The 26,736-nt window shown below is 38.8% G+C and overlaps 1 protein-coding gene across 2 annotated transcripts in view; it reads right to left on the bottom strand.

Moving 5' to 3' along the window:
- The window catches only part of ST7 (suppression of tumorigenicity 7), a 142,740-nt gene that overhangs the window by 33,944 nt on the left and 82,060 nt on the right, over positions 1–26,736 (bottom strand). For both annotated transcript variants that reach the window (XM_027682281.1, XM_027682282.1), the window contains exons 3-8: positions 22,709–22,868; positions 18,421–18,475; positions 17,733–17,848; positions 16,539–16,614; positions 14,580–14,734; positions 11,256–11,353 (exon numbers count right to left, since the gene is read on the bottom strand). In XM_027682281.1, coding sequence (XP_027538082.1) covers positions 11,256–11,353; positions 14,580–14,734; positions 16,539–16,614; positions 17,733–17,848; positions 18,421–18,475; positions 22,709–22,868 — 660 coding nt within the window. The remainder of the gene's footprint in view (positions 1–11,255; positions 11,354–14,579; positions 14,735–16,538; positions 16,615–17,732; positions 17,849–18,420; positions 18,476–22,708; positions 22,869–26,736) is intronic.

Below are 26,736 nucleotides of genomic sequence, written 5' to 3'. Positions count from 1 at the left end.
GAAAAAGAAAGACGGAAAAAGAAAGACGGAAAAAGAAAGACGGAAAAGGCAGCAACAATAGGAAAGGTAAAGTTTATACAAATTAACACAATAACTGAGGACTTCATTTTGTATGACAAACTGAATGAAATGTGTACTTAAAATAATCTAATACTTTCAGATGTAAGTGCCTTTATTTTATGAACTAAGCCTTGGAGAGATACTACGGATTTGTTTTCAGATATCCTCAGTTTTAATATCTGCAAAGATTTGAATGACTGAAGCTGATATTTTATCGCATCTTGTTTTTGAAGTAACACTTATAACAACCATCTTGTTTTTGAAGTCACACTTATAACAAGCATCCATGTTTTTCACTGCAGAATGGACAAAACAATATTTTTATTGTCAGAGTGATTCTCTAAAGAACTGAAGTGTTAAAAATTCCTTGTTTCCTTGTGTCCTCTTTATGGTTGTTTAACTGCCTACATGATGTATATTCAGCACAAAAAGGTCCCAGACAGTGTAGAACTAGGATAGCTGATATTACTACTGTTCTTCAGGAACCTGCAGGGAAACACTATCATTTACCATCTCTCTGATATGGTTTATGAAAACAGAAATGCTATAAAAAAAGAAGTAAAGAAAATTATTCAAGCTAAGCCTTGCTCTATTTGAAAATAACAAGCTAGATCTGAAAACTCTGTCACTTACTAAATCTACCTTTCAAGATGTAAATAGAGAAACTGATGAGAAGCAGCAAATCTTAATCTCAACAAACGGGTAACATAAGCAAAAGTGAACCAGGATTGAAACACGAGGGGCAAAAATTCACCAAGAACTTCAGAAGATGAGAAACAGGTAATGCAGTACAGCTTCTTCACTGTTAAGAAAGAGACCTCAACAGGTATACAGAGAAGCAAAGCACAGAGAACTTCTTCCTTGTGAAATGATCTGGCATAAGCTAATGTAAGAACTATTCTGACCTTAAGAATTAAGACTCTAAATTTGTCTGTCTGGATGGCAATGACTTTGCTGCAGTTTGAGGATTATTAAAATATAAAAGGCAAGGATGGCAGTATTTTGTTTAACTGATGATATAAATTTCTGGTGAGAATCAGGATCACTGTGATAGCAGCTGAAAGAAAGCACTGAACTTTTCATGTTAATGGCATGGGGATGGCCATAAAGCTCTCAGTTTCACTGGTAGGAGCTGAACCTGTGAAAAACAACAGAAACAAAACTGCATAGTTTGCAGGCTTTTCTCCTCCACTAAAAAAAAAAACCACCAAGAGACCACAGACCTTGACGCTCACCTAGGTTAAATGGAAGGATTTGAGAATAAAATAAAAAGTTTAAGTCCTTGTTCATGAACAAAAATAAGACCAGGTGAAAATCCACACAGTTCGATTCATCAGTTAAAGACCCATCATAGAGTCTACTTGTCTTCATTCTTGTCCTTACTAACTATTCGATTTTTAAGAGAGGAAGCTACTATTTGGCAGGAAAGAGCATGACAGAATCTGGCTCTATGCAAATATGATTTAAATTTTAGAATTAACATCTTCCGAAGAAACCTCTCTAGGGGATTGAGAAGGATTATCCCCTGCTCATTGAGACTAACAGCTGGCAGAATAACATTCCCTCCATCAGTGAAGAAAAGGGAAGAGCTGTAGCTAGTTATAGATGTACTCTGGCCAGTAAAAGCTCTTACTCTGGTTCTCTGTCTCTCACTGACATCAGTCACCAACCTTTTGGTTTTTTTCTATTTTAATTACGTTCTGTCAGAGTGATAAACCCTATCTCAGACAGCAGCAGAATAAAGGTTATTGTCTGGACTGCCAGGCCTTCAAACTGGTAAGTGTTAAAAAAGGTTTCATCTGGGAAAAGTCAAATGTTAAGAAGTCGAACCCAGTAATAATGAACTCAGTTGATATTGTAGCCTCAAAAGTAAAACACCTCTAAGTCGCCAGTCAGCTATTTGAACACTGACTGTGCATAAATGAGAACACGTTTGCTATTAAAGGAAAGAAAAGAAGGCATGAACTCATTTCTCTGTCACCTTTGGATGTAGAGTATATAGTTTTCACTGCAAATAATTTCCAGTCACAGTAAAAATTTGGTTTCTGAGAAACTTGCCAGAAAGTAAAGCCACTTGGATGAAGGAGTATTATGACACGCCATCTTTTAGGCCTCATAGTGAAAGCAAACATTGGGGAACAAAAAATTTCCCCGCAGGTCTGGTGAATAGTCAGGGCAGGCCATGTACTGCGTCATGCTGAGGAGCTACAGAGAGCAGACTGTGAGCTTGCTCCCCTACCCTCCCTAGCAGATGGAGAGGGAGCTGGCTCATACTGCACACAGAGATGTAAAGATGGGCATGCTATCCCCAAACACAAGATAAAATCACACCCTCCATTCTCCAGACCGATACAGCACCCAGCTCTAATGTGGCCTCCAGTTTAAGAGGCACAGACAACCCTCTCCATTTATTTTCTGCAAAGTTACAGACCAATATCTGCCAAATCATTTGGCTTATCAATTTTAATTATCTTTACGTTTTTATTGTAACCTGACAAATGCTTTCATTTGAGTGGCAAGCACCACACTTGAAGAAAAGACAAAGGCTCTGTTATCATCTTTCTCTACACCTTTAGAACTCAAGAGAGCAGCCATTAAATTAAGAACTCAAGATTTCTCACCAGTCACTGCAGCGTTTTAAACACTAATTAGAACTAAAAATGCCATTGTAAAATTGCAGTTAGTTGGTTTCTCAGCTGGTATTAAAAGAGCTAAGCTCATGTTCATTCCATATGAAAACACACACCACATGGCTATGATCGTATTCCCTCCTTACAACATAAGGATATTCAAACAACTATTGAACACATCATACCAAACCTATGTTCACAAGGATTTTACTTCAAACTTGTATCAAAATACTTTCTAGTGATGGAATTCAGACCTGGGGCTAGGATAGTACATATTTTGTTCTAACTGCTCTGCACGTTTTGGGGGAAATAGATACAGGCATAGAAAGTAGAACTGCTTTTCTTTGAAAGATTCATTAGGTATACTACAAATATAAAGAAATGGTAGCTTTTGCAGATAATTATTAAGTTTTAATTTTTTAGATAAATAATATTTTTGGAGTATAAGTTTGCAGAAAAATTCTGGAAATAAGTCTGGATATCTTAAGACTAGTTCTGGGAGCTCTGTATTCCCAGACTCACCTCAATTTACATTGCAGGGTGTAGGTTCAACAATTTTGTGATGGACATGAAACTACGATCATCACAGAAAATGCTTTATGGTAGAAGGAAATCCACATCTGATTTACTGGATGAGGAACAAGTTTTATCTCCCTAAGGACAGCTTAATGAAGAAGACTGCCTTGCCTGAGAATGTCTCAGTCACCAGGATTTTCTCATTAAGATCTAATTTTTTTAACATTTTCAAGGAATGTAGCTTTAACTGCTGCATCTGTTATTCTCCCTGTGATGACATTAACATCATGCACCAATTAGCAAAGAAACATTATTTGTGTAGAAAACTGCTTAAACCTGCAGCTTATGCCTACAACTAGACCCCAGGACTCAAGGGAATACAAAGGTGGATAAATGAATGATCTTATATATAACCTGGTGTTGACATATCTATGCTCCGTTTGCATTATGGCTGTATGCATGGCCACATATTTTACAGGCAGTGCATGCAACCATTCATTGCTGCTTGCACTCATATCTTCTCAACAAACAATCAAAAACATTTTCAGGTCAATGTATTCAACTGAATGCATTTATAAAAAGGGAAAATGAATTCATCTTAAAATGAAAAAACATCAAGCAAACAAAGGAAATTCAATCCAACCAGTGAAACTGTTACAATCTTAATTCCTAGTGTATATGTTCCTGCAGTGGGTAACTAAAATGGCAAAACCTGTCCACCACCATTGAAGAATCAAGCACACAGTATGGATAGCACTGTCATTTTCACAAGTGCTTTGCAAAAACTGCTTTCTGGTATATGACCTGTGATCTCCAAGAACTGTTAACTGAACAACGTAGAAAAGGCAAAACTCCAAGCCATTTCTGAGCAGAAAACTAGAAACCTCCATTTCTGTGGGCTTCATTGGCTACAGCTGATCTTTCAGATGTCTAAGCTCTGACTGAAGCTCATTCTGGGCTTGAGGCATTTGCAACATTACTCCATGTTGACCCTCTGATGTCTAATAAGATACACCAATCTTTAGTTCTTCTCCTGGCCAGATCACCAGGCAAGGACAGAAGGGAAGAAACATTGTCAGTAGCCTAAGATTAGCACACAAAAAGGCCCTGTTAACAGATGCTTAAAAATTAATCTAACTCCTGGTCCTACAAGTCAAACTCATTCAAGCACAGTCTCACTGTGAGTGGGATTCATGTGATGTAAACAGATCCTCTCATAGCTCTCTAAGTTGGAAAACGATCTGAAATGCACAGGACCTACCTGAATTAAAGTTCTGCTTAATTATAGCAACAGTAGGATTCTGTCAATTCATTACTTTCTTTAAGTGCTGCATTCCTTTGGGCAAATAATCACTGTTTTGTTTGGAAGCAGCTCCACAGTTACTCTTTCACAGCTAAGAAGTCAAATCTGCTTTGAAGCTTGCAAATGATTAGCAGTAGGATCCCCCATATTTTCATCCATATGTGGAATTCAGGAAATATAACATGTTCAGAGTGTCAGAAAAGAGACCCAGATCCAGTTTACACTAACTGTGGGATGGCACAGGTTTATAATTGGCCAACATTCAGTTTCAAATTTGAATTTAGACCAAGCACTCTGTAATATTCAAAGGTAACATGACTTCAATACAGGATTAACAATGAGTCAATAGAGTGAAAAATATCTTATTAAACATGCAAACTCTAAGGAAACATGCTACAACACGCAGCCTTTATGTTCTCTCTTAACTAAAGGATTAAAGTCTTTAGAGTATGACTTGAGTTCTTTAAGGAATATAATTATGAAAATGCTGTTATTTAGACTATGTTGTAAAAATGTATGTATTTCAGGAATAAAGAGAATTTTAAACACAGATGTGGCATGAACCCAGAAGAGTACAAGTTGTTCCAGATCTACATTTAGTACTAAACAATCATATCATATAAAACTAATAACAGTGCTAAATTATAATTGTTTGTTACATCAAATATTAGTAATTTTACAAAGCATGAAATAAAGTCATTACTCATAGTCCTGTTCAAAAAAAATTCTTTATTTGCATCATAAAATGGTTTGGGCTAGAAAGGACCTGAAAGATCATCTTGTTCCAAACCCCTTGCTGTGAGCAGGAACACCTTCAACTAGAATCAACCTGTTCATGAAAATTCATACTTACTACATCTAATTCTCCCTGAAAGTAAAAGTGGCTACTAAGAAGTGGAAAAAGCAGTAGACAGAAGCAGAATTAGTCCTTGAAAAATCATCTCAACGTACTTTTCGCAGAAACTGACATATTTTTAGAAGTGGATTTTTAAATGAAATTAAAGTGAGGAAACTATCTAGCAGCTCGAAAATGAGCTAGGACATTCCAGAGAGATGGAAGACCATAATTACAGGACAACACAAAGCCTCTGAACATGGAGTGATGCAAGATGGTGGACAAAAAGGAGTCCAAGTTACCAGGGCTCCTACCAAGACTATGTGACCATATTCTAGCTTAACAGAATCCCAATGCTGGAAACCCGTAATTTATATAAGAAACATTATTAGCAGTTTCGGTTGTAGTCACCAAATTTCTAGCTTATGAGAATTTTGCACAGAATCACAGTCATGAATAAAAGTGAGGGGTCTGAGTCACGTGCAGAAAAAAGGAAGGAATAAACACCATCAGGGGAATCACAGAAGTCTCCATTTTGTGTAAGAGCCCATTGAAATGAGAGATGTTCCAACCTGCCTTTCCCACTTGCCATACTATGTGAATCTGTGACAAAACAAACCACGTTTGAATACAAAGACATAAGAAAATATTAAAATCAGCATTTATCACTTGCTATTATTATTGCAGTGCTTCTGTGTCAGAACAAGAATTAACTGAAGACACTGCTCTGTGGTGGAGACTGGCAAATGTTACCATTCACAAGAATAGCACTCTTCTAATATCTGTGAAATAACTCTTGGTCTCATTTAACTAAGAAGTACTTTCCCTTTTATAAATGAGACTAAATAAATATTTTTATAAATATTTATAAATTTTATAAATGGTACTTAAAACAACCGCTATAGATGTTAGTAAAGCTAGAATCCCATTCAAGGCAGAGTAGCCTGACTAACCTGACCTGTGTAAAACAAGCCAAAGAATCTGACTCACTAATCCTTGCCTCGAGCCCAGAAGCATTTGGGAGAGACAGACAGTAGCTGTCAATGCAAGTACTGCAGGAATTGTGTTGTTAAGTTGCTAGGGATCACGATATCTTTATTAGCAATTAGTACTCTCCTTGTTTCACACAGCTTCATAATTCAATGTGCAGAACACTCCTGGCTATGTATTTGCACTACTCAAGAGGAAATCAGCAATGCACACACAAGAATAGAGAATTCAATAGAATATTGAACAGAAATCCTTATTCAAAGCCTAGCAAAAGAAGTTGCCAAGAAAGTATGCCAGATTTGCAGAACCATCATACCAGCAAAAATCACTAATACCACCGGTCATAAAAACCCAACCTACCCATATCATTAAAACTGATTTAGTGTGATTGAGTACCCTTTCAAAGCCTTCAAGTGACATAACCTCTTAAACCATTTTAAGTTAAACCTGAGTGTTTAAAGAATTTATCATGCAGCCCATTGATAAGCATGCAGCACTCTAACAATACAAGCTGCTTAGGTGTCTTCTGTGGCATAAAATACACATTTAGAGACTGCAGGTGGGCACCAAGATAAACATATAAACACATCCAACTGAAATACCCTCAGCAAGGCTCCCAGAAATAAGTAGACTTCTAGGTCCTTTATCAGAATCTGAAGAGTAATTTCTCAGCAGATATGACTGATCCCAGATATAAAATGCACTTTTCTGACCCTTAAGAAGTGGTTTTGTTTCTATCCTTCTCCAGGAAAGACCTGGAGATCCTCTTCTCTCCCTAAACCTCACTCATTTATTAATAAAGCTGCAAAGCATAGAACAAGTTGCAACTTTACTGTGTCTCAGAAATACATACTTATGAAGAATACAAAGCAGTCTTCAAGGGAGCACAGGGCCATGGGTTAGGAGATAAATACACTCTAGAATGAGTTTCTTTCATCTTCTCTCTGAAGGAGGAAGCAATTACGAGCTTCCGTTTGCTTTGTCCACTAGCAAGCCTTCTGCCTGTCACCATTCTCTTTCATAAACATACATCACCCTTCAATTAAAGCTTGTTCCACAGGCCAAATGTTCTCCAGAACAATCCCAAGAAGCTCCAATTAACTTGACAATTCATTTTCTTGCATGGTACATTTTCACCTGGATGTTCCATTGACCCCGTTAAGAGAAATAACTGTATCGATCTGCTCCTGAATTCAGTGGTGCAGTCACTGATCCAGCTGCCCACGAAGCACAGAGAGAAGTGCCTTTGCATACCCTCCACATCCTCTCCATTTTCAATTAATGAAAAACACAAAACACAAACTCAGCACATTTCTGTTTTCTTCCATTGTAATGGTGAGGGAATCTGAAAAGACCAGACGGAAAGCAGCTGGCACAAAAGGCTGCCCTTGCTCATCACCGTGTTGCTGCCTGGCTTGTAACATTGTCCACAATGAAGATTCAACATGAAGGGATACAAAAGATTCCCCACAGCCACCATTACAGCTGTTCGCCTCTGCACATATGAAATTTTCCAACATCATTTAGAACAAACTAGTTTAAATCCTCGTAACATAATCAGCACAACAAATAAAACAACCAGCACTGTAGACTTTCTCCTCGGGGACAGTAAAAGCAATCTAGTTGCCTCACGCTCTGTATAAACAAGAATAAAACTGGAATAACTCTGTTGACCACAATGGAGTTATTCCAATAATACACTAATCAAAATGAGATCACAAGTTAACTCAATATATACAAATAGTGACAGCTGCTGGTTTCCATAGCAAAATATAGTAAATAATTATCATCAGAAATACAAGCAAAAGTGACACATATGTATGATTCCATTACATATTTCCATGGAAATGACAGGTTCATAATTCTCACTAATTCAACTCAACTAAATGAATTACAACCAAGCAGAAAAGCCAGCAAAACAATACTACCTCAAAATCAATCACAGAAGCAACAGAAATTCCTACCCATGTTTTTAAATTAAAGCACTCTTGATTTTAAAGTTTTTTTAATCAGTTTTTAAAAAACTGTGGTTTTTACTACCTTCAAAATAATATTAAACATTATGATTTTCCTATCAGCAGTGTATATAACCATAAAATCAAAATCTTAAGTCACCAACAACTCATTTTCGTTCCACTAAGGTGTTTTAAGCAGGATCTCAGTCTTTTCTTACATAAGATTCAAGTAAGACAATCTAATCCATCGGTAATGTCCTCAAGATGGCCTCATATATGCAATGAATTAAACATTCTCAAATATTTTATTTTTTCAAAGTGGCAAAGACTCACTACATCCCAATCATATTTCCCAGATGGTGTCATGAACCTCTTAACACTTCATTTCCATCATGTTCCATGTCTTGAGAAACCTGTTTTCAATCTTTCAAACACAAACAGGGCCTCCACCCTCTGTCCCCTGATGCTAGATTCAGCAGTCCCCAGCCAACATATTCTTCATATTCTTTTTCAGATGAATAAATTCATCTCTTCCCTCATCAATCACATTGAAACCTTCCATGACAGATTCACGTTCTTCAAAGCTCTTCATAAATGTATTATTTATGTCTTCTATGACAAAAAGGAGGATATGCATTCATCAGAAATAAGTAGCTCCAAACCAGACTAAGAAAAGCATCTGCAAAGCTGACTTGACCCTCCTCTTGCTCCCAGTGTACTGGAGCTGTGACCTAGAGATACTGCTGGTTTTATATTTCACCTAGAGACTTGATAATTCTCATCTCTGCTTGCTTAAAACGAAGAGCTCTAGTGGCATCTAAATTCAGTTCTGAGGATTTGGTTCAGTGTCTGTATGTGGAAAAACACAGAATGCATTGATCTGAGTTGAAGCTCCAGAAGCTGAAATTCTATTTTTATACCTGCTTTGTCTTGCATCCAGTCCTTTAATTTTAGTATAACATTCCTGTAGAGGAGTGTTTTCGGTCCTTCAAGTGTCTAAGGACACTCAGGGTCTCCCTGTTATTGTTGCCTTTTGAGATCCACCTTGTACTTAACATCCACAATTTTCTATTTTGCTTATCAATTTCAGACAATTTTCTCTCTAGCGACAGAATAGGCCGTTCATTATAATCAAAGCTCTCTGGTTCTCACTTTGCATAAAAAACCCAGGACTAGAGGGACCACCAAGTCCCTGAATCCAGTGTCCTGCATACACAACTATCCATACATATTGACATCAGCAGAAGAAAGCTTCACAGAGTATCTGTTTCACACAGCCCCATCCATAAATCAGAGAACACATTCAGCAGCTCATAGTAACCTCCGGAATTTGCCATAATTACAATGTATGTCAGTTGAATATGAAATTCAAAATTTTATCTTTCTTGTATATTAATGCCAGAACTTGGAATTCCAATGTTTGTCCCCAAAACATTTCAGTGTTTGTCCCAGACTGTCTGTGTAACAAAAGTCATGAAAAATCAGTGGAGCTGGCTGGACTGAAAACTATGTTTTTGAAATCAACATTCCCTCAACTGACCAGAAGACTGCAAACCCAGCTCTTTCTTCCTTATACCTCCTTTGCACTCTCCTAGCTATATAATGGCTGTTTTTTTGACAAATCCTTTGTCAACACCTCAGTCTCGAATTCTAGTGATTCTGGAGATTGAGAGTTGTGTGCTTGAAAAACCCCAGTGAGAGTAAGGAAACAAAGTTACTCCCCATCTGGTAGATTATTCAGGATGAGGACCTGCATTATTATAATGAACCCTGCTCAATGTTTTCAAAAAATACTCATAAGTGGTCCAGTTCCAGGAGAAGATGGTGGTACCAGATTCCAAGCTGGTGGACATACTTGCCCTATTGCCACTGATACAAGTGCCTCAGTTCCAGAGAAAGTCACTTGCCTTTTTACATTAAAATTCCCACTGACTCGCAATAAGAATTTCCCTTTTCACTAGGCAGGTGTCTGGATCATTCATCTGAGCTGCCTAAAGCACACTTTGCTTCATTCCGGTCTGGGATTTCATTTTGTGCATTTAAAATTTAACTCCTTCAGCCTAACCTACAGAACTCTCTACCTTGCTGGATTCATCTCTACCTGACTTTTGTGGGAGCTGGAATATAAAGCGTAAGAAACACAGGAAACAGTTTTACCATCATCTGTCCTGAGCTCTAGGGCTCCATTCCTCCTTCTGTCACAGACTTGCCACCTTGGGTGATGCAAGTCATCTCCTCAAAGAATTGTGTTCCTAATCTGCACCCAGGGGATCTCACTTGAAGAACTGCGGGGCATTCACAGCTACTTCTAAATTTGAGCATTTTATATATCTGAAACATATACAATGCCTAATGTGGACAGCTGCCCCTTCTGGCATCTCCAAAATAGCTACTGTTTGGTGTTTCAAATTTGTAGTTTTGTAGCTTATTGACTACCATTGATAGCTTCCCTGCCTACTAAACTGGGATACAGTCAGCTCCTATCTCTAAGGGAGTTCAGTTCATTATAGATTAATGACTTTCAGTGATAGGTTTTGCATGAATAAATAACACTGTCCTCATGTCTGAAAAGTGTGACACAAACAGTGCACAGAGCCAAACTGCAGCTTTGCAAGGAGAAAACAGAATACTTAAGATGTGCTTATTAAATAAGCAGCATTCACCACATGCTTCAGAAAAAGATATTACTAACTTCATGATCAAACAATTAAATACTGCCCTCCACTGCACATGTACCAGGATGGGAAATTGAGTGTGTGGGTAACCATCTATCTGGTATTTTATGTTGCTTTCATAACCTTATAAATAAACGATCTCTTAAATTAATCTTTATGTACATTACACATACAAAATAACTATCAGCAGTGCTGAATGCAGCAGGAATGGCTCCTAACTTGTAAGAAAATGTGTATCATTTCTATGCTACTATTATCTAAATATTACACGTGAAAGAAATTCAAACTCACATCTCTCATCATTTTCACTGCTTCCCTGGTCCTTCCCAGCTTCCTTGCACACATTGCCAGCCTCCTTTTAATATATACTAACACATTGGTGTCCCTTCCTGTATAAAAGGAAAAAGAAACAGCATTAAGATAAAATAGGTAAAATAAAGGTTCATTTACTATTCCCACACAAAACACAGTTTTCTTGCCATTTTTTTCTTATTCACTACCATCAATATTTTAATGAGAATTTTAATAAAAAATTACCAAATTCTGATGATTTAGATGTGGCATAACAGCACTGAAATCAGTGGAATGATTCCAGATATACAGTGTGATAAATAAGAACTCTTGGGTTGGCCTTACACCTGTGAAATATAAGCAGATCTGAAGGTACAGAAAGCACTACAAGGTACAGACCATCAAGTACTCAAGTGAGGCAAGAACTCCTATGAAGTTAACACTGGCACAAAACTCTGTGGTCACACTTACCAATTCACACACATGGTAAAGATACGGGCATTGATGAAAATGCATGTTACATCCTGCCTTTTTTAAAAGTTTTTACAAACATGCTTGTTAATAAGGAGAAGTAGCAAAGCAAATCCTCATACTCTAACAGTCTTTTTCTTAATGATTAGAAGAAAAGTAGTACATGCTGAACTTTCTGTTTACAGCCTTTACTCGTTACCTAATTATCATCTTCAAATTCCCCACACCATTAATTACAGATGGCAAATAAACATGTTTCAGATATGACAGTCCTGTGTGCTGGAAGATGCCCTAACAGCAAAGATGACAGAAACTGAGCAGCGGCAATAACTATTCTCTTTGAGAATTCTTATTCCTTTCATTTCTCATTCACTTCCCTATACTTCCAATGTGAACTCTTATAATGCTTCTGGGCCCACAGGAAATGAGTGGGAAGCTAATCATCTAAAAAATTACCATATCATGAAAATATAAGACACCTGCTACAAATTATCTTTGGGTATAGTATGTGGTCTGTAAAGATTTTAGCCTGTTCCTAACATTTTCAAGCCTTTCATAATAAGAACAACATGTCTGCTGAAAACATTCCAAAGACCTACAAATCGTTTTAAAGCTGTAATTAAAATTTTCAGATAGATTAAGCAGCAGGTTGAAAGGTCTCACTTTGGAGGAAAAACTTAAAAAAAGTAGGGAAGAATTTCTTTAGCTGTATTTTATATTACCTGATTCCTTATCTCTGTATTGATTCCTATATATTTAATACACAATTTATTAGTTACATCTGTTTCAACATGCTTATATAGTGTACATGAGGTACACGTGAGGTTAAGCTTTTTTCAGACTTTTCAGATGGAATAGTCAAAAGGCATTTACTTACTATGAAATCAAGATAACCTTTCAGGACAAAATTCTCTTATGTGACTAACAATTTGGGGTGCCTAACATGAGCAATCTTAAAAAGAAGATTGCCAATGTTTTCTATAAACAAGCACCTCTTGAAAGAAGCCAAGTTGGGTACTCAAAGTCATTTACTCTTAAAATTTACTGTCTAACATAAAATACCATATGAAGGAGATGGAACACATGAATAAACAGAAATGTGGAGCAATATGCTGTTGTTCAAGAAATTACAGTGTGTTTCACCTGTAAAATACGAAATGCCCACTTTTCATCCGAAAATTTACTTCAAAGACCCGAAATGGAACAACTGACCTCTAAGAATCATGGAACAGCAACACATCTGTCCACAGTCCTTCCTCTCCACCCTTGTAAACCATGCAGAAGTCCAGCATATAATCAAAAGACTTCTGTGTGAAGCCCCTTTGTCCAAGGCACCATCTGAGGCTGGAATTTTTCTTATTTCTGTGGGTGCACATTGACATTTTCAAGGGGAGACTGGGTGGTATAGAGAAGTGGGACCACCTAGGCCTTCCTGAAGCCCCTCTTGAATACAGTCAGAGCTGGGAGTCACTTTTCAGCCCCCTTGCTCTTTGGCAATGCACTTAATTTTGTGATTCAACTGGTTACTTCCTCAGCTGAAATACTGAAGGATTCGGGTGTCAAATTTGACCAGGAGAGTAGTCATCTAGCACACACTGGTTACAGAAATACCATACTTGTAACTGCCTGCACAAACTTAACCAGGTTAACTTGAACATAAGCATCATGACAGTGTTTACTAATTACTTATTGTGTACTTTTCATAGTAATTTTCTGTACTCAAGATGAATTGAGTGCACAAATTAAGGTTTCACAGAAAACTATAAGCTTTCTAGAGCACAAAAACTGCTTCAAGGGCTCAGCTGCTCTATATTTTCACTTTCATCAAAAATAAACAAATCATCCTAAATATCATTTTACAACCAACAAATGTTTGAAATACTACCCCCCAAGCTTTATAAAACCTCAGGGTCTCAGGTACAGACTTGCATACACTTTTGAAACCAGGGATCACAGACAGTTTTACTGTGTACAATTTTTATCAGCAATCTCCAAATTATGTGAGATAGCCAGAGGCTGTGAATTCAGGTCCTGAGAAACCTGAAGATGCCCAAAGTATTAGTGCTTGTATTTATGTAATTAATTGGTGTTATTTTTGCTTAGGGTAGCCACTAGACTGTTGGCTTTATTATCTCCTTGGTCATTTACTGTAAGTGAACCCTTATGTATTTTCTTGGATTCAAGGAGTAGCTAATAAATATCAAAACAGCTAAATCTGCTTATTCAAAATTTAAAAAACATAATAAAAATCTAGACTTTCAATTAGATCACCGTATTATTCCAGTTGTTAATTTCTATGTTTCTCTGACCTTTCTTAATATATGCAACTAACTTTTCAAATGCCACGCTCCTTAATGGGTCTCATTAACTTTTACACAGAACAATGCAGTATACCCATTTATCCTCAGAGCTGGCAGAAAAAAGCTGGCAAAGCATCACTTCGCTCCTATTTCCATCATTCTTTACTGCTTTTTTACAACATGAACCCATGTTTTCAAAATGGCTAAAGGCACTTCAGTGCAACTTCCTTAAACTGAGTCCAGCATTTTCTAAATATCAGATCTCTTTTGGCTCTAATACCTTTTCTTTTCTGTTAAGTTCATGCTACAATACTTTCTGCCATGACAAAGAAAAGGCATATCTGGAATCTGAACACTGATAGCTCAGCAACAGAATCAAGCGAAAACACTGAAACAGAATAATCTGGCTCTAGGGCCATATTCCTGATTCCAAATACTGATTGCACAGTTCTTAGAGGGGAAAGAACACCAAAAAAAACCCACCTAAAAAACCCAAATAACTCCCTGGAACTTCTCTCCCTTAGAAATGGCTATTCCCTCATAAGAAACTTACTGTGTTGGGCTTCATACTGGGCACCATGGTGCTGTAACTGCTGACTGCGCCTGTAACAGCCCTCTCCAGCTTTCAGAGCTTGCTTGAACAGCTTCTCTGCTTCTACAATTGTTGTTGCTTCCTCTTCAGCTAAGAGAATATAGGCAGTAGCACACCTGCAAAAATATCAGAGGAAAAACCATGAGAAGGGTGCATGATGTAAAAGCTATGTGAAGACATGCAGACTGGCAAGGATGTATTAAGTACAGAGGTAAGGAGATTTTGTCATGTACTTTTCTGATGAACTATTTTGATGAATAAATATTCTGTCGACCAGATCGTGACTCTCATTTTTAGGGACTATATCACTCAGCCCTTGAGTAAACCTACTGACAACTGTCCCAGAAAGTAAAGTACTGTCTCACTAAGCCTACATCCCTAAAACTCCTTCTGGAAACCAAGACTAGTTTTACGCACTATTGTTTTAACACAAACTGTCTCCATTGCTGTAATGGTTTGAAAAGAATCAACAGACCTATAACATATGCAAAGAACAGATTATAAATGTAATTGTAGAGATTGAAAAACAACAACAAAAATTCAACCTAATCCAAGCAAAAAACAAAACAGAAATGTGCCCTTGCAGCAGAGCTGCACTAGGAGGAATTTTTCCAGCAGGTCAAGGGAAGCGATCCTTCCCCTTTACTCAGCCTGGCGAGGCCACACAGGGGTGTGCTGTGTCCAGTTCTAGGCTCCCCAGTACAAGATGGACATGGACATACTACAGAGAGTCCAATGAAGGGCCATGAAGATGATTAGGGACTAGGGCATCTCACATATGAGAAAAGGTTCAGAGAGTTGGGACTGTTCAGTCTGGAGAAGATTTTGGGGGGAATTTGTCAATGTTTGTAAATACCTGAAGTGAGGGGGCAAAGAGGACAGAGCCAGGCTCTTTTTAGTGGTATCCAGTGACAGGACCAGAGGCAGTGGGCACAAAATGAGACACAGGAGGTTCCCTTGAACATCAGAAACACCTCTTTTACTGAAAATGTGACTGACCCTGGCACAAGTTGTCCAAGGAAGTTGCAAAGTCTCCCTCCTTGGAGATATTCAAAAGCCTGCTGGACATGGTCCTGTGCAATGCACTGTAGGTGGCCCTGTTTGAATGGAGGGGTTGGATAATGACCTCCAGAGATCCCTGCCAACCTCAACCATTCTGTAATTCTATGACATCTGAGTAGAACAGGATAGTCTTAGAGCTCATTTCTGCCTTTTATGCTACATTCTCTTAGTTAAATCACTATACAAGAACAAACAATTCTTTCTCTTCTTCTGATGAAATACATGAAGGACAATCTGTAAAACACCAGTTTATGGAATTCTAGAATGCAGTAATGTCTTTTGGCAACCTAAGGGACTCTCTCCACTTTATGCACTTTAGCAACATTTATACAGTTTGCCATACCAGTAAAGCATTCCTGCACTGTTTTTGTGTTTATTGTGAGATCTCAAAATACTACACTTCTCAATCAGGAAATTAGTAACAGACGCAAAGACCAGAAGTCCCAGAAAATTACATCATATTCTCTCGTACTATGAAATGTGTATTTCAGAAGGTGTTTATGAGTCCTTTCTTTCTTGCTTCTGTTCATGATGGCTGAGAAACTCAAAAGGGAACTCTCCATCCCATAAATACATATTTCATATGCTCATCAGGAGGCAACTCAATTAAAACTTTTTTATGCTGTTCCAAAACCAATTGATATCAATGGGAAGACTTCCATTGTCATTACTGCCCTAAGGATCTTCTGGGTACCCAGGACAGAATGCAGCTGTGCTTTTTTCCTTCTGTTGTAGGCCTTCCTGTGACAGGCCTGTATTCACAGCTAAAAATTACTGTAGCAACTCCCCTGCCTTAAACTATCATCAAATGGATTTTCTAAAAGACAGGAAATAAATGTTAATGTTGTTGTCACTCACTCATTCAATTCCAAAGCTTCATGTGCTGCAGAAATTCGGGCTTGAGGGTTTCTCTCTCTCCAGGCTTTTTGCATTACTATTCAATAAACAAAAGAGAAGAGGGGCATATCAGTCATTACAGCACTAACACGGAGAATCTACTGCCTTGTAACAACAGTTCAACTCATTGCAGAGCATTTCATAAAGCTCAGTGATCATTCAAAAAGACACATAATGAATATTAGTTTTTGTCCCACATACTCAGCTTTTTTCTTCTTTTTATTTAATTAAACATTTTTTCAGGAGAAAATCTGGCTGAGACATCATGCTATCTGCACTGCCACGTATAGAGGTGACAAGCAGCTATTTCCTATTGGTGTAGAAGATTCCACAGGGATAGTTGGGATTCTTACTGTGTTGTTGCTTTAGGTGAATGTTAAATGGAAACAACATCCAGGCTAATAAAATGACCTCACAATTAGATCACTGAGTTCAGAAAATAGGATTCATGTTTATCATATGTCAAAAAAGCACAGTATGTTCTCCTTTGTAATTATGCCTTCAGAATGGAGCACCCAAGTATCAGTGTCGCTCCCTTCCTAAGAGACAAAGAGAATTTATCTGTTCAGAGGCAAATTCTGACAATCGAAATCATTGTTGTATATTTTTAGTAGAACCAAAGTCTGCATGTGGACTAAACAGTAAAGGCTTAATACAACTAAAGCTGCTTATACAAATTCAGTTGTAAATTGCTGTTCTCATTTTTTACAGAGCTTCTAACTACATCAGGGAATGAAACACAGGACTCAAGTTTTACATCAGCTCTCTCTCTTCTGTCAGCATAGACTAAATGAGACCTGGATAATGTAACTCAATGTACTACACTGCAGCTGGAGGCAAATTAAGCTATACATGTTGGAAGCCACTGCAAGAAACAGGAGAAAAAACCCAATCGTTTACACTTGCAAATGATACCCTGAATGACTTCAGCAAGGTAGCAGAACAAAGCAACATAAACTAGATAGTTTATATATATAGACACTTGTTCAGGTCTAGAATTCTATAAATTCAACAGCAATGGCTTTCCAGGCATGATCAAACTTTTGCCTTTCCCTACTTAGCCAAAAGAATGGATGTCTGACTGCATTTCTCTTGCATCAGTTTAAAGCAATCATTAAGCTATTAGCCAAAACAGTTGTTCACAAGGTCTCTTACTAGCGTCTGCAGGCCGTAAATGATCTGTGTCACATGTAAAGAATGTCTGATGGTCCTGTGCTGAAAGATTCATATCGTAGTAAGTCAAAGGTTCTCTCCCTGTTACCCATGTATACCTGCAAACATGCCAAAGAGATATTTTGGTTAGTGAGATCACATTTGGCAAAACAAATCTAGACAAGAATCTTAGATCTTAGAGATGGGCAAAGCCAACTAAGTTCACTTGGCCAATCTCCTAACCAATATACTTTGCATTTCACTGTACTAGGATGGAGCAATAGTAGTCAAATCTAAGCTAATGAGGATGTTGAAAAGTACACACTGGAAACTGGTAACACATATTCAAACATCAGGACTACATGAAACTTACACCTAATTAATTAGGTTGTTTGCTACAACTGATTTGAACAGGATTGCTGCATTAACAGTACCAGCCACACCACACTTACGATTTGTCCATGGTTTTTTTATAAGGTCATGAAAAACTGCAGAAATAACAAGTGCATCAGCATGAATTTAAATTCCTTTTCATTCAGAAACATTTTACGAATTACAGAAAAATCTGGCATGGGCGCATGTATCCACAGTTGGTTTTGTTTTTCCATCTCTGAGTTACATTAATGGAAAAGTACAGTTAAGCTCCTTAACCTAGTACTATACCTGAAAACTGTAACATCGTAGCACTTACCGATTATATTCAGCTCCTCTGAACAGATTTAAAGGATTTCGCCAGACTTTGCATTCTGTAAGAAATAGAAACACACAGTAATGAACCTCTCCCATATTACAATGGTATTTGATGCTTATCAAAAACATCAGTTAACATATAATGAGCCTTATCAAATGATTTATTTTTTTATAGGTGAAAATGGAAAAAAATCATCAAAAGCATTGAGATTCAGGTAACCAGACTGTTCGCCCTTTCTTAAATAATAATTTAATTATAAATTAGTGTCAACAAATGCAATCATTCCAGACAAATAACCACTAACAAAGCCCCAAATGCCAGATGAAAAGATAATACTGATTAGTGCCAGGACTCACATTTACCATAATGCAGAACTGAAAAGAGATCACACTGGGTTATTACACTGGAAAATAGCAATTAATTCAGTCCCTACAGACTTGTTATTTCTACAGAAAAACATCACTGTCCAGTTAATGTTGTAAATCACTGAGAATCTCAGCTACAGTTGCCAAATTTAATTCCTCCTCAGCTCATGAAATAAAACTCCATGGAAACATCTGCTGTTCTTACTTAAGTTATAAGCAGATGCTGAAGTTGACTGGCAGAGAAAAGTCCACTGCGTTGCAAAGGTTTGGGAACATTAAAAGCATTTTATAAATTTCCCTCAGGGGGAAAAATTGTGAATTCTTCACACTACAAGAAGTAATAGAACTGAAAATCCACAAGAATGTAATTTAAAGCAGAACTAAAAAAATATAATCAATATCTATAGCTTTTGAAATGGTGAGGTCTTGATTCTGGCTTTTCCTTTAATTTAACACCAGATTTATTCTCTTAATTTCAACAAAGACAATTCATTGACTCCAGTGAAGGTGAGACCAGAATTAAACCCAGTACTTGCATAAGGACTCACTGAGAGGCAGCATACTGTTCTACCACAGATCTGCTACTGGATGACACCTCACATGGTGCTCTGCAAAACCTCAATAGTAGCACTGGCCCTCCAGCATTTCACCAGCTGCTTTCCACTGACAAAAGTCAACCAGCACATTTTTCCCTATGAAATTTTGTGGCATCATTTCTAAAGGGATCACAACATTAGTTTTCTGGTAGACTTAGAAGGGTATCTTTATGGTAAGTATATGCCTGTTCTCTTTATGCCTGTTCCATTAAAGAATTAGACAGAAATACTGAACGGCAAGCCAAGTCCTTCTCTTTTCTCACGGACATAGCTCCCACTTCTGAGTATGAGGCTACAGTGGCATGGATAGAAAGCATTTTACATAAATTATTTGCAGCAACATAAGGACACCTTCAGCTACACAAAAACTAGTCAAGTGGCATAGGAGGTGGGCCCTCAGTTTGCTGCCTACAGCACCCATAAAGTGTATAAAACAGACACAGGAATAGGCAGACTTTGGGCAAGAGTGACTGCATTGGTTACACATCTGTATCTTTCAACTACCCACTTCAGCAAGCAGCTAATATTAGAAAGTTCCACTGGTTTACTCAGCAGAAGTGCTTGATTGACATTCAGCTGCTCTGCTGTGCAGCCAGAGGGTATGGCTGCTTGACAAGCTTCAGCTCAACAGTTTTTACATCATATGACTTTCAAACCATTGTAAATATTAAATCAACATCAGACTTCTCAGTTCCAGAGGTATAATTCAATGGCTTAACTTATTCTGTTTGCAACCAACAAGATTAGGTGACAACTATTTGATTGCAGTGACATCATTTCTTTCATCTTATTTAAATTCAAGTGGCTATGCTTTATCCAAAGTATGGGGTATTTTGACACTGTAGCAGGGAAAGGTTGAACTGGGCAACAAAAAGGGGAGGTGAAGAAGGGCTTTTATTACCACCTCCAGGTCCTGGGGGTGGTTTGGCATCTGCCTGGCTAGTTAAACATGGTGTGCTCTTGTTTCTTTCATCTTGGTATCTGCTAACATGCTGGCCAGTACAACAACATTCTTCTGATCTTTCTAAAGAACAAAGGTATTAACTGCAACTTTCTACCACAGTCAAACATCTACACAGGAAAACATGGTGAGCCAAAAGAAAAAGCCATCTTCACCTTGCTGGATAGGGAAAGAAATATCCCAGTGTTGATGCACGCTAAACTGAAAAGGTTGCCTTTTCCATTACCTTACAAAGTAATAATATAACTATGTCCTTATTTTAACCTTTCAGATACTTGTACCATGATCATGTTTTGAGCAATAATATCTTTCTTAAGGTATGAATAACAGGCTATTCGTAGATATACTTTCCAGAGACACTAAAGAGTACCAACTCAGTGCCAATGCACTGAAAGCAAATGCACTCCTTGACTATTTCTTTATATCAGAAAAGCCAAGATGCTTGGGTGAACCTCCTTAGTCAAAATACTGTGCCTTCTGCTTTAAAATTATGGGAGTTATTTCAGAGCTGCTGAAGTGTGACTGAGCACACTGATGAGTGCACACAGGTGTTTCCAAGCCATCCTATTGCTTTCTGCCAGTTCACCCAAATCTAATATCCTGGACCACGCAGTGCTGCTATTCACAGCCTCTCCTCAGATGGGAATGACAACAGCTGACTTTGCTGTGATATATGGAGGATTCCCTAAGGAGAAGTAACCTGTAGAGAACAAGGTTTTTTGAGGCCACCAATTTTATTTAACATGTGAGTTCAAAGCTAATTTTTGTTTGTTGTTGTCACGCACACTGAAGAGCAGAAATAAAATTTGCTAGGTACAGACATAAGCATCTCAGTTGCTGAACAACGTTTTCTACATAAATGATTTTTTTCTTTTCATTCATTTTTCCTCACTTACTAATTCTGTCCTAAAAGCCTGCAGAGGAAATGAATTTAATAAAATTGCAATTGATTCTAGGGGCACATCCCTAATGAAAGCTGAATTAATTTCCAATATTAAGATTATGGTCTGTATACCAAGCTAGGGCTGAAAAAGGTAAGCTTCGTTTTGCAGAGGAGGAACACAAGCCAAGATGCTCCCTGACTTTAACAGTGAGTATCTCCAACTCAAGGGAGAAGCAATAGCATTTCAGCATCTTCATCACTCACGGGCTAATTTTTCAATTCATTCTCCCCAGGTAGCTGAGTCACCTAAGTAGGGAGACAAGTTCCCCTGGGACTCCTTCAGTCCATAAAGATCAGTGCTTGGGGGACTGATTCGTTTTAGGCAGGATGGCCTGTCTCTCAGAGAAAGCATCCCCCAGGCAACCTGGCACCCAACTCGAAGTGCTTCAGCTCTGAATGGCTTAAGGTCAGACAACTTCACTCCTTGCACTGAAAGTTGTAGGAGCTCTGAATGCCTGGAAGCTCATAAAAATTGAGCCCCACATGCCTGAAATGATGCCTCCTAAACTGGAGGCCTTCTTTAAAAACCTGACTATGTTAGGACTTGCCTAAATTCACAAATCAAATCGATAGCAGAGTCAGGAACAGAACAAGCCCTCAGGCTATTGAAAGTCACTGCTTCCTCTTACTGAAGTGAAATCCAATTGTTGTTTACATACTGCTTACATTATTTAAAAAATAAAGTAATGCAAAACCAGATAGACATTCCTAACTCTGCCTGATTGGTTTTTTTTACAACTTTGTTATTACTCAAAACTATTTCAATACAAATACTATGTGCCTCTAGAATCACAGAATCGATCAGATTAGAACAGACCCCAGTGGGTAACCTGGTTCAACCTCCCTGCTCAAGTAGGGTCATCCTAGAGCACATGGCACAGGACTACATCCAGATAGAATATCTCCAGTGAGGAGATTCCACAACCTCTCTGGGCAATCTGTTCCAGTGTGTGGTCACCTACACAGTAAACTTTCTCCTCCTATTCAAGTGGAACTTCCTGTTCATCAGTTTCTGCCCATTGCCTCTTGTCCTATTGCTTGGCACCACCGAGAGAGAAAAGCCTGGCTCCATCCTTCTGTCACCCTCCCTTCTGACACTTATAGATATTGATGACGTCCTCTCTCACTCGTCTCTTCTTGAGGCCGAACAAGACCAACGCCCTCAGCCTTTCCTCGGGAAGATATGCTCCAGTCCCTTAATCATCCTTGTGGCCCTCCGCTGGATAAACGGTGCTGCAGAAAGGGCACGTGGAATCTAGCAGGGCTTTCAGAACAAGGGGGGAAATAAATGCATCAGCCACGCAGCCCGAGCAATACGCACTGCACGAACTTGGAAAGATGCAACTGGCAATTAATGAAGCAGCTTTGCCTTTTGTTTGACAACAGCACAAGTGTAAAGGAAGCCGTTCGCGGTCCCGCTCACCGGAGACGCTCTGTCGGTTCGCGTCCGCGTCCCCGCCGGCGGCGCTGGCGGCGCTGGGCGCGCTGTTGTCCACCCCGCCCAGCAGGGGGCGCAGGTGGCTCACCGAGACCTGCTCGATGAAGGACGTGCCGTACTTGCGGAAGTACCACCACTCGAAGATCTGCAACGCGGAGACACCGTCAGACGCGCCGCCCTCGGGCCGCCCCTCGGCCCGCTCCTCCCTCGCCCCCCCGTTCCCCACCCCGCTCCCCCGCCCTGCATCCCGCTGCCGCCTCAGCCCGAGAAGTGAAGCGGCAGCTCCAGCCACCCCGCGCCCCCTCCCCGCGCATCCCGAGGGAGGCACCTGCCCGCATCACCCCTGCCCGACGGTACTGAGGTTAACCGGGAGGTTCAATGTGATCCAAGTTTAGATGGGGAATCTCAAATCTTGTCATCTTGTCAGTGCATTTTTTTTTTTAACCTCAAAGAACCTTACGTCAGGTTATTTCTTTTTTAAAGGCGTTTAAAATTGTTAGGACCCTTCCTTTAAACTGACTTCTGGGGAAAAAAAAAAAAGAAAGAAAAAACCCCAACCAACTCCATGCTGCCCGACATCAGCCACGCCGATGGGATGGTGCAGTCAGGAGTGAACCCGCCTCGTCTTGCCCCAGCTCCCTCTGCAGTCCAGGGAACGTGAGGAAAAGCAGGTTTTCTTGTTTCCCCAGTAAATGCTTCCAAAGGAATTCACTGAGTTTAATAAAAAAAAAATGTTAAAAATTACAAACAAACTCCAGGAAGCTGAATACTTTTAGGATTTTTTTTTTCCCCCAGCTGAACTGTGTTTTGTTTAGTTTGGCTGACTTAGGCTGACCCAGAATTCATTTTATTTTCAGGCTTTTGGTTCAGCTAGCAAATCAGAAAAAAAAAATTACTTATAGAGCTCTACTTGGAAAGTCATTTCACAGCCTAAAAGAACTCCTTATAATTGCAATTATACACATAAATATATATCTGTGGTATTTTCACCAAAAAAGCGATATTATTCAGTAAGAATACACATATTTCAGGAAACCACATAAACCTGGAAATGAAGACTATTTCATATAAATATGGAAAAGGTTGAGACTGTAAAAATTGTAAAGGAACACATGCTTCTAATGAATAGGAAAGTTGTACTTGAATCATCACCCAAACATCTACATCTACAATCAACAATTGAAAAAAAAGCAAATCTATGGAGTTTTGAGAAATTTGGAGGTACTTTGTATACTGATTGCACTAGAAATTGTGAATGAGCAATCTCTGGCCTTTCTATATTACCCGGTGTCTCCATGTGTTATGCCAGTGCTGAAAGCATTGACAAAATCTCTTCCAAAAAAAGGTTCTTTATTAATTCTTACTACAATCAGGCACAATCAGCAACAAGGGAAAGGATTGCTTTCACATTTCCAACACCGTCAGCATGCTGTAGGGCAGGTTCTGGAGGGCCAGACAGGAGCCAGCAGGCTCTGGAAGGCCTCTTAGGGGTCTACCTGCTGCAGAGAGATTCAAGCTGGGCTCCACACTCTCCCTCCCACAATATTTTTTAAACTACATCTAACAAGCTTCATACTTTCTCTGAGAGAAGGGGGAAAAAATGGTTTTCCAAAATGTGCTAATAAATTCCTGCTCATTATTTCAATCATGATCAGCTTTTAGATGGAAAGTCAGTAAAACTCAGAGAGGGAGTGAGTAGTACAAAAGCATGCTTGAGCCCACTCACCCTGCAAAATGTATATGTATACCAGCTGGAAAGCCATCACACTGAATTTCAGTGAAACTGAGGGGACAATCACAAAGAATTTGTGTGTGTATATATATATATATATACACGTGGTCACTGTTACAGTTCAGCTGAGTGATAGGAACTTGCTGAAATACGTGATACAGCTGTAAGTCTGCCTCCCCAGACGTAAAAAGACATTAATTACTTTAAAAAATTGCATTAAAGCTCATAAATTGTTTAAGGCAGCTTTGAAAAATATTTGCTATGTTGAGTGAATCCAATGCCAGGAAATATCAGACAGATCTCAACGCATACTGTCTCTTAGAAATTAAAGCCATAAATCATCATCATAAGCCTTTGCTTAGAGTGATTTGTTCAGCGTGTATGAGGAGGTAATTTGTATTCTGGTACTTAATAAATTCTCTTTGCAGAATTTTTGCACCTTTCTCAGACAGTGTCAGCTGGTTTGAAACCTGATTTCTATAAATCAAATTTGACTTCTAACTGCATCATCCAATTTGAAAGCAACATGAAGTCAACCGTCTTGACAGTTCAGCAGATGAGAGATCATCTGGCAGAATAATAGCTGAATACAAGGATTAATTACCCATTGACAGATATCTGAGTTAGAGAGCACATTAATCAGAAAGATCCTTTCTGCACCACTTCTGAAAGAAAAGGCCACCTCATTTCTGTCATATACATACAGTAAGAGGGGAGCTCAACTTCAGAGATCTCCTCCCCTTCACAGCAGTGGCAAACTTCTTGGGGCTCTTTCTACTTGGTGCCTGTGCTTTCAAATTGGAACAGGGTCAAACATCTCCAAACCCTCAAGGGATTTTTGGGACCATTATGTTCACAAAGGCCAAGTTAAAACCCTGTTCTGAAAATTTCCAGCTTTGTGTGTTTAGAAATGCAAATTAGAATTTTTGTTTTTTAATCTGGTATAGGTATTGCTTAATGTAAGAGTATTTGATTTTGGAAATGTTGTCTTTTTAATGCATTTTGAAAACTTGCTTTGGACTTTTTTTTGCTTTTGCTTCTCTGTGCAGGTGCTTCTCTTCCCCTGTGCAATGAAAACATTACAGTCGTCCTCTTTCTTATCTCTGCTCTCACATACAAACAGTCCCACATAATGTTATCTATCTCTGTAGCAACAAATCTATTCTGCATCACTTGGTTATCTGATCTTCCTGCCTGGTTTTTCAGAACAGATACTCCATCATAAATGCATCAGTTCACAAGGGATGTTTTTGATGGTGGTTCTCACTGAACCAATGCGTGATTCTATCAGTAATTTGAATTATGCTTTTCCGTTTATCATATCTGAGACAGGCATCCTCTCTTAGAGAGAACTCTCTCTGTCATCCTCTCCTAGTATATGTGTGTGTGTATGGAGTCTTCAACAGAAGCAGTAAAGGATTTTGTTTGCTGGCAACTTCCACAGCTCAGATTTCTCTTTCAGGCTCGTAATGAGTCTTCCAGGTCTCAGAGGAGTAAGATTTGGAGTACTCTTCTAACAGCAGTGGTGGTAACAACTGATCTAATGGATTTAAATGAAACTTACTCTCTGGAGGAACAGCATAATGCTGGCAGAACTTGATTCCATGGTTAAGCCTATTTTATAAATACAATGGGACCACAGCACAGGTCTGGCTGGCTCAAGTCATCCATGCTGTTTGTTTGCTTGCACACTGCCTGGCCTGTGTCAACTCTCCCAGGTAATGACTGCACACGTTCTAGGGATATTACAGCCCAGGGGCTATTTCCAGTAGACAGTATGGAAAAGATTATCCTGTTTTGGGAGGCAAGAGTGTTTATCCATATGACTGTGACTACACAATGCTACTTGCCTTCCGACACAGAAAGCCTCTAGTCTACTTTATTTAGCTGTGACGGGTAGCCAGTGACTCAAGCAGATCCTCCGTCCTGCCCAGCTTGGATCTAGGAAACAGTCAATATACCTCTGACCATGCTCAGTGTCCTTAATGACAGTCTTGAAGGATATGCAGCCCCATTCCTTATGCATGAAGTACACGCATTCAACATCCTCTTAGACTCTGCTCCTGGCCCACTTGTCTTATCTCAAAGAGTCAGCAGGAGAAGATACATGCAGTGCTAACAAGCAGCTTATTCAAAATAAATAGCTATTTACTTCATCTACCTCTAAAAATACAGAAATGGGAAAGAAAATAATATATTGCCTTGACTAAGTATAGTACTTCTCTCAACACTATGTAGACCCCAGCTAGTTACGATACCCTTCTCTGTGGCCTGGGTTATA

This window comes from Neopelma chrysocephalum, unplaced genomic scaffold (assembly GCF_003984885.1).
Source record: "Neopelma chrysocephalum unplaced genomic scaffold, ASM398488v2 Primary Assembly neopelma1_62, whole genome shotgun sequence".
Taxonomy (NCBI): domain Eukaryota; kingdom Metazoa; phylum Chordata; class Aves; order Passeriformes; family Pipridae; genus Neopelma; species Neopelma chrysocephalum.
The sequence above is the reverse complement of the archived record's forward strand: the minus strand, read 5'-3'. Positions and strand labels throughout refer to the sequence as shown.